Raw genomic sequence first — 15,119 nt, 5'->3', positions numbered from 1 at the left:
TGGAAATTTTATGATATTTACAAAATTAGTCAAACAATAATTTAATAATCTAAATATAACAATAATAATAAACCATTGTATTTATTTATTCACAGAAAAAAAAAATGTCTTTTACATGCTTTTAGGACACACTCCTAACAGAGAACATGTGGGAATTTCTTTGTGGAAGATTCCAGAAATATTACCCTCCAGTTTTTTAGGGAGGCCTAGATCTAGAGTTGAGCAATGGATGGGCATGATCAATTCCATCATCTATAGTATGGGGGTGGTAGATCACGATAGGGTGATTTGTGCTACACATCTATTGCGGGATGATGCATGGACTTGGTAGAAAGTGGTATCCCAGACACGAGATACAGCTGTGATGAATTGGAAAGATTTTAGACAGTTGTTTAATGAAAGATATTACTGTGATGCAGTCAAGACTGCTAAGATGAATGAGTTTCTGAACCTGGTTCAGGGAAATGCAACGGTAACTTAGTATGTTAATAGATTCGATGGGTGGGCCAAGTTTTGTTTTGATATGATACCCACGGATGTAGCTCGGAATGAAAGGTTTATTGTAACTCCCACTTCTTTCTAAAAATGCATTATAACAATTATGAAAAATAAGAGAAGAAATTTTTATTCATACTTTTGAGTGCATTACAATGTTAATCAAAAGCTAGAGCTATTAAGTAAAGTGGAAGAATAACTAATGAATACGCAACTATAATATCCATGGGCATTTCATTAGTATAATACCCATCGAATGATGCAAAGTACAAGCAACCAATCACTAAAGTTATGAGCAATAAAAAGAAATTCATGATTAGATGATGAATTTTTATCTAGAAGGGTAAGAGATGAAGAAGTTTTTGCAAGTAAATGGTTGAAGGAACAAGTATTTATAGGACAAAAACTAGCCGTTATGACCGTTGGTGAATAGTGATCCGACCGTTGGAAATAGTAACCTGACCATTAGGGATATAGCTTTATTCTACTGTGGGATTTTAACAATTCTAAGTTGTTGAAGTAACTAATACATGGGAATAATTAATTTATGGATGTAAGAGAAACTTTTTCGTAAAAGTTTGTGAGTAAAAAATGTTGGACTAAGTAATATAAGAAGTTTGAGAAGTTTTCATTTTTTTGGTTACTATTCATCGGGTACTATTCATATTGGGCCCCGTAATAGGGTCTGCAAGGGTCCCACAATATGGTCCGCAAGGGTCCCACAGTAGGGGCCACATGGGTCCCACAGCGGGGTCCACCCCATGGGTCACACATGTTGATGCAGTAGTGATACATTAATAACTTTAGCAAATCACTATGCTTGATATTTTGAATATTTTATTATTCCACTATGCTTGATATTTTAAATATTTTATTATTTTACTATGCAGCATAGTAACTCAAAGTTTTCCTATAAATAAGCTCTTCCAAAATTCATTTTGAGTTACAAAACCTCATTTTCTTTCTCTCACTCTGCCTAAAAATCTTCTTAACACTCTTTTAAAGTTCTAAATTTCTAAGATCGAGGCAATGTTCTGTTTGTAACGCTAGCCTACGAAAACATTTTAGGTAAGCTCCTTACCAAGCCTTTCAATTCAGTTACTTAGCTATTATATATATATATATATAGATTATTTTACTATGTCGTTATAATGCCAAAATTTATATATAGATTATTTTACCATGCCGTTATAATGCCAAAATTTATATATAGATTATTTTACTATGCCGTTATAATGCCAAAATTTATATATAGATTATTTTACCATGCCGTTATAATGCCAAAATTTATATATAGATTATTTTACCATGCCGTTATAATGCCAAAATTTATATATAGATTATTTTACTATGCCGTTATAATGCCAAATTTATATATAGATTTTTTTACTATGCAGTTATAATGCCAAAATTTATATATATATATTATTTTACCATGCCGTTATAATGTCAAAAATTTATATATAGATTATTTTACCATGTTGTTATAATTTACAATGTCAAAATTGAAATATAAACTATTTTTTATGTGTCATTATAATACTAAACTTATATAGGCTATGGTCACACTTTGGACTATTATGGACTTTTATTATATGACCTTATTCCCTATTATTATGGACTGATATTATGACCTGGATATTTCCGTATGACCATGACCATGACCATGACCACGACTTTTAGACCGGGATCTTGCCATGGACAATTATAGTATGACCATATGCTTGGACATAAAATAAACAATAAAATAGGAAAAATGGAATAATAACAATTATAAACTAAAATTACATCATGTAGATTTTATGTAAGTTAATATTTTGTGTTTTTATCAGGAAGCTAACACTTTCGATTGTTTTATCAGGGCGCAAGGTAAGTAGAATCCTCAACTACAACACAAGTCTTTTATGTGTCTTATGTGCAATTATATGATTTACAAGTTATTCTACCATATTGTATTTATGCATAAGTTATTTTCTAGTATGTTATATTTATTATGCATAAGCACACTTAATGTTTATAGATAAATTATTGAAAGCGTTAAAGTAGAGGTGTTGCTTGGGAGACCTATGTCCCAAAATGTAATAAGGTAGACGTACTTCCCTATATAATGAATTTTTATGAGGGAGAAATTCCCTATTATCATGTTTATGTTCGGGTAGGAATGTGATTCCCTATGTAATGCCGGCAACATCATCCTCTAGGGCCCAAATGAACGCAAAGTGAAAGAAAGAAAATACATAACATGTTGCACGTTTATTTTAATGCATATGAGGAAGTTATTCTGCTTACTGAGCCTTAGTTCATCAGATAATGTTTGTGTTGTAGGTAAGATGCCCCAAATATAAATTATTGAAGAGTATACGTGGAGCCAACGTGATTGTACATATGAGGCTGACCTGAAGGGAGTGGAGTCCTGCTATGCTATATTATAAATAAACGAGAAACTTGATTTTATATTTATATTTCATAAAAAGTATTTTGTGAACTTTATAATTTACATACAGCTTTAAAAGTAATTCATGAACTTTGTAATTTACATAAAGCTTTTCAATTTATCAGTTGGATACATCTCTAGTTCTACGTTAAGGTATAGTAACGCCACGAAAATTATTTATAAAAGTATTAAGATTTGTATGTAAGATAAAGTTTTTATTTGGTTGTGGGTATTGTATGGTTCGAAGTTATGAACATTAGTTTATGTATTGTTTAATAAAGTTTTTTTGTTGTAAATTCTGAATTTCAATATTGTCGTATTCAGGTTAAATTTTTTTTTACACTATATATATATGTATGTTAAGAAAGGAGGTCGTTATATTTATCCAGGGATTGAATCCCAGAATAGCTCAGGGCATTAGAGTTGCCCCAGTGCATGAAATCTCTACCTACGCTCAGGTGGTAGGGAAGGCTCTTGTGGTTGAGAGCACAGGAAATGAGATTGTGAAGGAGAGTGCCAGAGAGCACGGAACTCAGACATTAATACCTCCGTTTATTGAATCGGGCAAGGACAAGCATTGGAAAGTCTACCCAAAATGCACTCGATGTAAGAGGCGTCATCTGGGAGAATGCCGAGCAAAGGCATTTTTTTTTTGTGGAATGGTTGGGCATCTCAAGAGGGATTGCCCAAGGCGAAGGAAGGATGAGCCGAAGGGGTTGGAAAGCCGACTCCAGCTTGAGTGTTCGCTCCGATGCAGTCAGAGACTGAGACTGATTCCTCAGTAGTGGCAGGTCAGCTTCCTAGTTCTGATTTTTGTATTGCGTTGACTAGTTTTGGTGCCATGTTGTTCTTTGCTTGTTGCATCTAGAGAGGTATATACTTGATATGCAGACTACATGTTATGTTGTGATGAGAATTTGATACTCTATTGGTAATTATAAAAGATGAGTTGGATTATTGTGGAAAGGACTCATCAGTTGACTTGATAGAGTTGGTTATGACTGACTTCGATATGATGCTAAATATGGATTGGTTAACCAAGTGTGAGGCGATGATAGATTGCAAGGAAAGGATAGTAACTCTTGGGCTTGAGGGTGAGAAATCCTTGTATTTGTTGGCACTGTGCATGGACCTTATGACATATGTATTTAGAGCTAAAGACCTATGGCAGGAGAATGCATAAGACTCTTAGCTAGTGTGGTGGATACCACTTAGGTTGTGCCAGTAGGACTAGGACAGACTGGATTAGTCTGTGAGTTTCTGGAGGTGTTCAAGAGGATTTTCCAAGGTTGTATTTACACAAAGAAATAGAATGGTGATTAAATTGGTGCCGGGGACAGAATCAGGTCTAGGGCATTGTATTGTACAGCTTCAGCAGAGCTGTAAGAACTAAAGGCTCAGTTATTGAGTAAGATGGTATTCTCCAAGGTGGATCTTTGAACTGGTTATTATCAGTTGAAGATCAGATGGAAGAATATGCAGAGTGGCCAGCTTTACACTTGAGCTTATTATTTCAGAGAAGATTTGTAATGACCCAACTATTTCTATGACCTTGGACCATTAGATCTACTATACATAACTACTATTTTGGGAAAGATACATAAGAAATAATATAACTTTATTAAATCTCAAAATATTGTATCAAATACATAATAATAGAAAATATGGCATGGGTACCCATTGTTTAAAAGAAAAACATAAACTTTAATTCAATTGTTTAAAAAAACTAAATGTGGAAAAACATGATCTAAAAGACTAAATATAAATAACTTCATCCTCGATCGACACGCAGTCCACTCAGTCCATTCATCCTCAACACACATGCCAAGCTTCCAAGAATCCTTCCGCCTCCATATCTAGTTTCCTGCATCACACTAAAAAAAAATAAAGGAATGAGCCTAATGCCCAGCAAGGAAAACCTGACACATAACTCATATACATAAAATTCATAACGTAGCATATAATAAAACATATCATAAACATATGTCACACATACTATAATGGCCATTATTACTTGGGGTCCCATAACTAAACAAGTCATATGCCCATTAGATTTGTGGGGCTTGCTAGCTGAGCAAGTCATATGCCCATAAATTTATTGGGGCTTGTTAGTGTACAGGTCATATGCCCAAGTCTACAAACATACACAATATAACATTTCATAACACAACATAACATAAGATAACATATCACATATCATATAACATATAAAATCCTATCCTATTTTCCTTACCAATATACCGGGATGATGAGAACAAAGTCGGAATTTTGGAACACTCATAAAAACCATAATATAGAGGTGAGTATACTAAAGAAAAGAGATGGAAAGAATAAACTACACCATCGAAACGATACTTACCAATGAAAACCTTAAGTTCGAAGAACTTAGATGCCTAAGAATAGAAAAGACTGAGTTAGGATTTGAGTAGAGAAGAACTATAAGAATCAATACAGAAAGGAACTAGAATTAGGAATACCTTGAATGCTTCTATGACCGAACTATACCTCGAAACCGAAATACACTATAACCTTACTTCTCAAGTGTTTATTAAGCTTATAATGATTAAGCTTATAACCCCAATCCAAGTGTTTATCACTCTATAGTCTCACTAGCACATGGAAGGCTCTGATCAATGCTTGAAGAATGAATGAAAAGGCTTGGTGCTAGGTCCTATTTATAGAGTTCTAGGAATAAAAATCTTCTTTTTGGCTTTGAATAAAAATAATAAATTTAATTGAAAATATTTGAATATCCTTCAGCCAAAGGCTTAGGAATTGGTCAAATTTTTCAGAGAGAGTTAAGGATTCAAAGCTTGATTTTTAAAATAATAAAAACAAATAGAATTCCAACTTCTAACTCCCTAAATCTCGTAAATCTAAACTCCCCTGCCGTAAAATCAACATATCTAGAGTTGTAGAACTCTGATTTGGACTCCCTTTATACCCTTAGAAAGCTAATTAAATTATCTAAAACTTTCTAGAAATACTATTTTTCGAAATTCATAACATAACTAAGTCAAAAACAGATCGGAAGTTACAGTACCCTAAAGTTACGAAAAATCTATTTACAACCTAATCCACAAATAAATAAAATTGTGACAAATATCATGCTCCTCTCATATTTTGGTGAAGACTAAGTCTTATATTTCTCTTATTTTATCATTAAAATAATAATTCCTTAATAATCATAACCTTAGGAATAACCATGCTCATGACAAGTGTCATATTCTTATTAGCTCTATCTAAACCTTACGTTATAATAATTATCATATTAATAACCAGCAATATTAATCAAACCTTATGTTATAATTAATATTCTTAAACTATAGGTTAAACTTATAAAATCCATAACTATTGCTAGGAGTTTCCAACTAAGTCCCGGCTTGAACCAAAATCCACAGTAATGAACATACTATAACTAATACTAGCTATTACTACTACCACTACTATCTAACTAGCTAAGTAAATTCTGGGACTCTACAAGATTAAAGGGAAAACAGTTAAGTGAACCACAGATGGGAAAATTAAGGGGAATGTCTTAGTTGGATTAGCTAATGACTATGTAGTGTCAGGTATGCGTTTATTATGGTATAGGGATCGGACTTGGGATCCGATGGACACTCGGATAAAAGGAGTGATTCTGGATGAATCTCATACTACCCTCTTATTCTCTTCATCCAGGTTGTTGGGGTTTTATGCCCTAATTAAAACCCAATTTCTCTGTAATCTCATTTATTATCAACAAAAGAATAGAAATCATTTTTTGACTTGGTCAATCACTTTGCTCACATGTTTTATTTTCACAATTATTTGTTTAATATAAACTTCTTTTAAATCTCGAGCATATAGCTAATCGTATTTATAGTGGCGTAACTAATCACAGTGGAATATAAATATGATTATATGTTCAAAATAAGTTAGTCCTAAGATTAGTCAGTGCACATGATTTACACTGACTTGCCAATCTACGATAGGTTCTACTTACACATCACAGTGTGAAGTTCTTTCCAGAACATTAGAAAAGTAGATAAGATCGGATGTATTTGTTACATCGGACTAGACCAACATTGACAGTAGATAGGATAAGTAAATATATCGTTATTATCTATTATGGTCATATCATATAGTTGACCATAGGTCAATTCAATCACAATTCTAAGTGGTTAGTATTCTAACTTATTGTATTATTTGAGTTATTTGACTTGCTCGTTACCAGCTTATCCTACAGACTAGCCCATACTTACATCTTGGGAACTCAGTAGTATAATTGAGTGCGAGTATTAATCATAGATATGAACATTTATAGCTTTTGATGAAGAAGTGAAATGATGGTTTCCTTTTAGTTTGGTTCAAGGTGTTAAATGATAGAGATCTCACTCAAGTAATTAATATTAGTTTACTTAAATATCATTTACAAGGAACTAAGTGTTTTAAGAATAAAATACAATGAGGGGTAAAATGGTATTTTAGTCCCATCTCGTTGTAGACCGTCTATAGAGGATTGAGTGACAATTATGGTTGTAACAATGGATAATTAATAACATATCTATATTTGTTATAGAGCGTTCTATGAATTCAAGAGTGCAATTTTAAGTATTTAGTGGAGTCACGAGGAATTAATAAGTTAGTAAATTTATTTGTTAGATTTATGATAACCCATTGGAGCTTGATTTCATAGGCCCATGGTCCCCCAGTGTACTTTGGATAAAATCATCTAGATTAGAATTATCAAAGTTAACCAGGTCAATTTTGGATAGTTTCATAGAGTTATGTAATTTTGAGAAGAAAAGATAAATTATGGCAGATTTATTAATCAAGATAAATTGGTATATAAATTAATAAATAAGTTTAAATCAAGGTTCAAATTATAAATAATTAATTTGATAAAGGATTTAAATAATTATTTAATTATTTAAATCAATAGAAAATAATACAAGCCTTAATTTTAAGTCCAATGGGCTTATAATCAAATGAGAATTTTCACGGGCCTAAAGCCCATGATAATTTCAACCTAGGGCTGTTAATTGACTATTATTTTACTGATTTTTTTATTTAAATAAATGACCTAATTGAGTCTATAAAAGGAGTGTTAAGAGAGAAGTCAAAACACAAGTTGAAACACAAGTTTCTGATAGGTTTTAGATTCTCTCTAAACATAAGTCATTTTAAGCCTCAATTTTTCTCTTCTATTCTTCTTCTCTCTGTATCAATCTCATGTGTTGAGAATTGCCCACTCTAGTCTAGGTGATTCCAAGGATAATTTGGAAGGCTGTGAAGAAAAATTGAAGATCGGTTCAGTTTCTTGGTAACACTCTGTGACATAAAGGATAAAAGGGTTAGAGAAACTGAAAGAATGACTCATTCATTACACTGCGTACAATGTAAGTACTCTTATCATTATTTCTCTTTGAATTCAATTTTATAAACATGTTCTAGGATATATCATATTAATTTGTTTAATATTAGATCTATATGAAAATAAATAAAGAACTTTTATGAGTTTCCCAACACCCAGGCCCTTTCGCACACACGAGCAGCAGCGCCTATAGAACAGGGTCGCGGCGCGAGTCTCAAAAACCCATAAATCAGCCATTTTTCTTATTTATTCCTCGAGCCTAAATCCATAATTCATACTCAAAACACCAGCCAAACTCAGAATTAAGCCTAGAATCTTTATTCATGTAGCCTAAACATCTCAATAATGCCATAAACAATTACATACACTCATCAAACACCCAAAACCAATCTTAGAACCCTATCACATGCAAGCTCTATACCTCTAACAGAATTCAACAGAATTTATACAGAAAGATTAAGTTTAGGAACTTACCTCTGAGATATGATCAGGCGTGAGCTAATTCCCAAGCTCAACTAGTCTAATCCTTCATGTCTTTAGTCTAAAATCCTCAAAATTCTTCAAGCCTCCAAGCACCAAAAGAGGGAGAGAGAACCGAGAGATAGAGAGAGAGTAAGAGCTAAAGTTTTCTGTTTCTTCTATGTGACTCTAGAGTCTCAGCTGCCTAAATCTATCCCAGCTGCCTAATGACCAAAACACCCCTATGTCTATCCTCAATTCTTTAATGCCACCAAGGGCAATTCCGTTAATTGCCACATTCCGCTGAATTCTCGAGTGTTCCTATAAATCCCCATTTAATCCCCAACATACTTAAACAATCTCTAAATCATCACCCATTACCCAGTAACTCCCGAACATCAACTGTGTTCCCAAAATACCCTTAGGCTCCTCTCGAGCTGGGTATTCGACCCCGTTGTGATTATTTAGCTAAACCTCTCCCTAGGACCGTCTCGGATCACACATCACAAATATAATCACACTCTCATTGTATCAATTACAATACACACATATATCACATTTATGCCCTCAATGAGCTAAACTTACAAATATGCCTCTAATAACCAAATGGGGCCCGCATGCACATTTAATTCACTTAAACATGCATTTCTAATCACATAATCATTTAATTCACATATTAACATAATTAAATCAATTATTGCCCTCCCGACACACTAATCAAGGCCCTAAGCCTTATTAGAAAATTTTGGACGCTACAATGTCAAGAAAATTGTATTCTTTGCAAAACAAGCTAGCGTGGTAATTGGCTGCAAGACACTGCCTAAGTACAAAGATCCTGGTTGTCCTACCATCTCATGTCAAATTTGGGAACAGGAATTTGGTCAAGCCCTTCTAGACATAGGAGCAAGTGTAAATCTCATGTCATATTCAATATACTTGTAATTAGGTCTAGGAGAACTCAAGCCCACATCTGTGGTGCTACAACTGGCCGATGGATCAGTCATAAAACATCGGGGAATAGTAGAAGATGTTCTGATTCAAATTGAAAAATTATATTACCCCGTTGATTTTCTCATCTTGGACACTCAATCTGAAGTGAGTATAGAGTCCAAAATTCTCATCATTCTCGGTAGACCTTTCCTCGCAACAGCAAATGCACGCATTAACTGTAGGAATGGTCTCATGAAAATCTCTTTCGAGAACATGACTCTAGAAGTGAATGTTTTCCACATTGGAAAACAACCACCTAATAACGACGAGTGTTTCCAATCATATCTGATTGATACACTTACTTCGAAAGAGGTCGAATCGAAATACACTTCTAATCATTTTAATCACCTCTTCCAAATTTCTGAAAATTCTGAGCCCGATGAGTCTGAAATCAACCATGATATCATCAAACACTCATAGGCTAGAAGAGCCATGTTTTTTAATCCAATCTTTGAGGAACTCCCTCAAGATCGAGAAACACCAAAACCCACCATTGAAGAAGCTCCTCAACCAAAGTTGGCCCAACTTCTTAAGGGCATTAAGTATGTTTTCCTAGGAGCTGATAACACTTTTCTTGTCATAATATCTTCAAAGATCAACGCCACACAAGAGCACTGACTCATCAATGTGTTGCAAGAACAAAGAGAAGCATTTTGATGGATGATAGTTGACATCAAAGGTATCAGTACTTTGATTTGCTCCCATCACATTCAATTGGATGAAAAGTCTATACCACGTTGTGACCCTTAAAGAAGATTAAACCCAACGATGAAGGAAGTAGTTAAGACGGAAGTCTTGAAACTTCTTGATTCTGGAATAATCTATTCTGTTGCTGACATTAAATGGGTTAGCCCAACTCAGGTTGTTCCCAAGAAATTAGGAGTAACAGTGGAACAAAATGAAAAAGGAGAACTTGTGCCTACCAAGGTCACAACTGGGTGGCGCATGTGCATTGATTATAGAAAATTAAATGTAGCCACCTGCAAAGACCATTTTCCACTTCCATTCATCGATCAAATATTAGAACGTGTGGTGAGTCTTCCTTTCTATAGTTTTCTCGATAGTTATTTAGGGTATTAACAAATTGAGATTGCCTTAGAAGATCAGGATAAGACCACATTCACTTGTCCCTTTGGTACTTTTGCTTTCCAGCATATGCCATTTGGCCTGTGCAATGCTCCAACCACTTTCCAACTCTACATGATGAGCATATTTAGAAATATGATCAAGAAATGTATGGAAGTATTCATGGATGATATGACATTCTTTGGAGATTCCATTAAATCAAGCCTTCTCAGTTTAGAGTCTGTGCTTAAACGATGCAAAAGAAAGGCTTGGTACTCAACTGGGAAAAATGTCATTTCATGGTGTCATATGGCATAGTCTTGGGGCATGTCGTGTCAGAATGAGGAATTGAGGTTGATCAATCAAAGATTGAACTCATATCAAAGCTGCCCAGCCCCAAGACTGTTAAAGACATTCGATCTTTTCTTGGGCATGCAGGATTCTATAGGAGGTTCATACAAAATTTCTCAACAATTGCTCGCCCTTTGTCAAACCTCCTAGCAAAAGATGTCGTGTTCAATTGGACACCAGAGTGTGAGGAATCTTTCTGAACAATCGTTGCAAAACTCACTTCCGCCCCTATCATTCAGCCACCAGATTGGAACTTACTGTTCGAAGTCATGTGTGATGCTAGCAATTATGCTATAGGGGCCATCTTAGGTCAAAGAAGGGAAGGAGAGCCCTTCTGTAGGAAATTCTTATTGCAGGATCTTTATTTATTTTCATGTAATTTACATATTATCAAACAAACATGCAAATTCCAAGAACGTGCTCCTATGAAATTGATATAAATACAAAGTAAAGTAAAAACTTACATTACGCTGCGGAACTGGAACAACTTCTTCCTTCAATCTCTCTAACCCTTGATTCCTTTCTGTAGTAGAGTATTATCAAGAGATTGAACTAGATCAGCAACACAATCTTCCTCACCAAGCCTTTGATCAACCTAGAACTAGTGTGGGCTGGTTCTCAACACATGAGATAGAGATCTAGAAGAGAAAAAGAAGAGAGAGTGGCCAAGAAAGGTTAGACTGTCTAGGTTTTCACTTACTCAATGAGTCAATTGAGATTGACTTCCTTATGGAAACCCTAGATATCATATTCCTTATATAGGAAACTTAATGGGCTTTATTTAAATTTAAATTAATTAAAATAATAAACAAAAAGATAAAAGTTTTGGGCTCCTACACATGAACTTGGGTCCAATCTTTTTGTTTTGAATTTAAATCCCAGTTGGGCCTAAATTCATAACCTTTTATTTCTTTTTTTAATTAATTAATTAAATCCTTATTCAAATTAACTAATTATAATTTGAACATTGATTTAATATTATTTATTTATATTGACACCAATTTATCAATATTAATAAATTTACCCAAAGATTCTCTTTTATTCTCTAAATCTCATATCTCTGTAAATTTTCCAAAATTGACCAAGTCAACTTTAAAAATCCTAATTAATAATTAAATCAATTAATAGAGATATTTTGGATGAGTTACTCAAAGGTGATGCGAGGACCATGGATCCATGAAATCAAGCTCCAATAAGTTACCGTGAATTTATTTACGAATAATTTCACTACCTTATTAATGCCTCGTGACTCCACTATAGACTCATAATTGAACTCTTGAATTCATAGAACGTATTTTCCAAACCATAAATATGTTATCAATTGTTATAACCATTACATTCAGTAATCCTTTATCGATGACTTACTAACAAGCTGGGTGCAAATTACCGTTTTACCCCTCATCAGTATTTTATCCTTAACTCCCACTAAGTTCCTTATGAATGATATTTCCGTGAACTTAATCACAGAAATGAGATCTCAATCATTTAACCTTTTTAACAAAGCAATTAAGGAAATCATCTTTTCACTTCTCATACAGAAGTTATAGATTTCATATCTATGAATAATACTCACACTCAATTACACCACTAAATCTCCAAGATGTAAGTATGGGCTAGACTGTAGGGTAAGCTTGTAACGAACGAGTCAAAAGATTTGAATAATATAATTAGCAGAATATTATCGCTCAGAATTAAGATCGACTTAACCTATGGACAATGTTGTGACATTGATTAGATTCGATAACAACGATACTTATTTATCAATCAATAATCAATATCGGTCCTAGCCCGATGTAACCAAATACATCTGATCTTATCTACTTGGTCAATGCCTGGGACAAGACATCACACCCCGAATGTGTAAGTAGACCATATCGTAGATTTCCTAATCAGTGAAAATCCAATGCACTAATCTAATCTCAGGACATGTTCTTTTGAACATATAATTACAATTAAAATCCATTGTGACCTAGTCACTATAATTGTAACTATCCATATGTTCGAGATTTTATAAATGTTTGAATTATTTCAATAATCATGTAATAAAACAAGCAAGCAACACGGTTGTCAAACTAAATCATTTCTACTACTTTTATTAACAATATGAAATCATGCTACATGTCCGACATGGTTTTATAAGGGCATAAAACCTAACAAACTCCCACTTACCCTTTTAAAACAAATGGGACATGTTTCTCAAAACCATGCATTCTACATGCTTCACAATTTTGCTCTCTACTTATATCTTTGTTAAGGGATATGAAAGATTTCCTTCCAATGCTATCTTCATCACCTTCACATCATGTCTTCGCCGCCCATCCTCGATAATGTGGTATTTTCTCTCTATATGCTTTGCTCTTTTGTAGCTTTAAGGTTCTTTCGAATTTGATTTTGCCTCATTACTGTCACTAGACAAAATGAGTGGTTTATCCATTTCTGGAATAACACCGAGATCCGTATAGTTATTCCTTAGCAAGACTATTTCCTTAGCCGCCATAGACGCAGCTATGTACTCAACCTCAAAGGTGGATTATGAAATGGAAGATAGCCTAACGCTTCACCAAATCACAGCTACTAAGATGGCAGACAACCTATCGCTTCTCCAAATCATAGCTCCACCCCCAAGAGTAAACACATTTTTCAGAAGTAGACTTCTTGTCATCAACATCAGTCTAAAATCTGAATATGTGCCTAATAGGTTCAAAGATCCACCTGAAAAGACTATCATATAGTATCTAGTCCATCAAAGATACTGACCTCCATCTATAGTTCATTTCCAAAGTTTTACTGACACTTGCTCACCACTCCCACTGCATAGCAGATCTTTGGTCACAACATAAAACATAGCATGCATTAGATTTCTAATTGAAAATGCATAAAGAATTCGTTACATCTTTTCTTTCTCTTGAGGAGTTTTTGGAGACTGTTGCTTAGAAAAATAAATTCCATGTCAAGACGCTAAACATCATTTCCTGCAATTTGTTAAAGAGTAACGACGAAGCACCTCACCTAAGTAGGTCGCTTGATTTAGAGCCAAAATTCAATTATTTCTATCCCTAATGTTCTAGATACCAAGAACACGACTTGCTACAACAAAATCTGGAATTCCGTTTCCAGCCAGTTCTTTATGTTTGATAATTTCTTGACATTGTTTCCAATGAAAAAGATATCATTTACATAAAGGATTAAGAACACCACAATGTCTTTTTCCCTAAGTTGTTAAACACAAGGGTCAACTACATTTTGTTCAAAACCTCAGGTCTTAATGTTTTCATTTAACCTTAAGTTCCAAGAGCGCGAAGCTTGTTTAAGTCCATAGATTGACCTACTCAGCTTGCTGACTTTCTTGTCCAACTACTTTAAATCCTTTTGATTGATCCATGTTAATGGTCTCATCAAGATAGCCATTAAAAATGCTTCTTTGATGTCCATTTGCCTTATCTCTTAATCAAGAGTTGTGGCTATGGATAAGAGTATACTAAATGAATTTTAACATGGCTACCAGAGAAAAAGTTTTCTCTAAGTCAAATTTCTCACTCTACCATGAGTCGATCCTTTAAAGTCTCGACCTTTCTGCCAGCTCCTCTCTTCTTCTTATAGATCCACTTGCACTCCATGGGCCTAAAGTCCAATGAAACATCTACAAGATCTCAGACAAATTAAGAGTACTTAGACTTTATTTCCTGGTACTTAGCTTCAAGACAAAGATCCCTTTCAGACTTACCCATTGCCCATTCAAAGGCCAACGGATCATTGTTACTTGTGTCCCCAACCAGCTTGTGGGTTTCACTATCCATTTCATAGGTACCCGGTTCCGAGAAACCCTCCCACTATGACGAGGCATCGTAACTTTCTGGCTTGGATTAGTGGTTTCTAAATGTACCTTGTTTTCATCAATATTATTCGGTGAGGATGGAACAATAGTTTATCGTTTTTCCATCTAATACTATTTTGCTATGAGACTTGAAA

General features: G+C 34.2%; 1 protein-coding gene across 1 annotated transcript; it reads left to right on the top strand.

Annotated features, from left to right (window-relative positions):
- Positions 1-10,502: 10,502 nt before the first annotated feature.
- LOC133791544 (uncharacterized) lies at positions 10,503-11,117 on the top strand. The gene is made up of 2 exons (XM_062229466.1): positions 10,503-10,661; positions 10,887-11,117. Exons 1-2 carry the CDS (start codon positions 10,503-10,505, stop codon positions 11,115-11,117), a joined length of 390 nt encoding a protein of 129 aa, XP_062085450.1.
- The last annotated feature ends 4,002 nt before the right edge of the window (positions 11,118-15,119 follow it).

This window comes from Humulus lupulus, chromosome 7, assembly GCF_963169125.1.
Source record: "Humulus lupulus chromosome 7, drHumLupu1.1, whole genome shotgun sequence".
NCBI classification, from domain to species: Eukaryota; Viridiplantae; Streptophyta; class Magnoliopsida; order Rosales; family Cannabaceae; genus Humulus; species Humulus lupulus.
The sequence above is the reverse complement of the archived record's forward strand: the minus strand, read 5'-3'. Positions and strand labels throughout refer to the sequence as shown.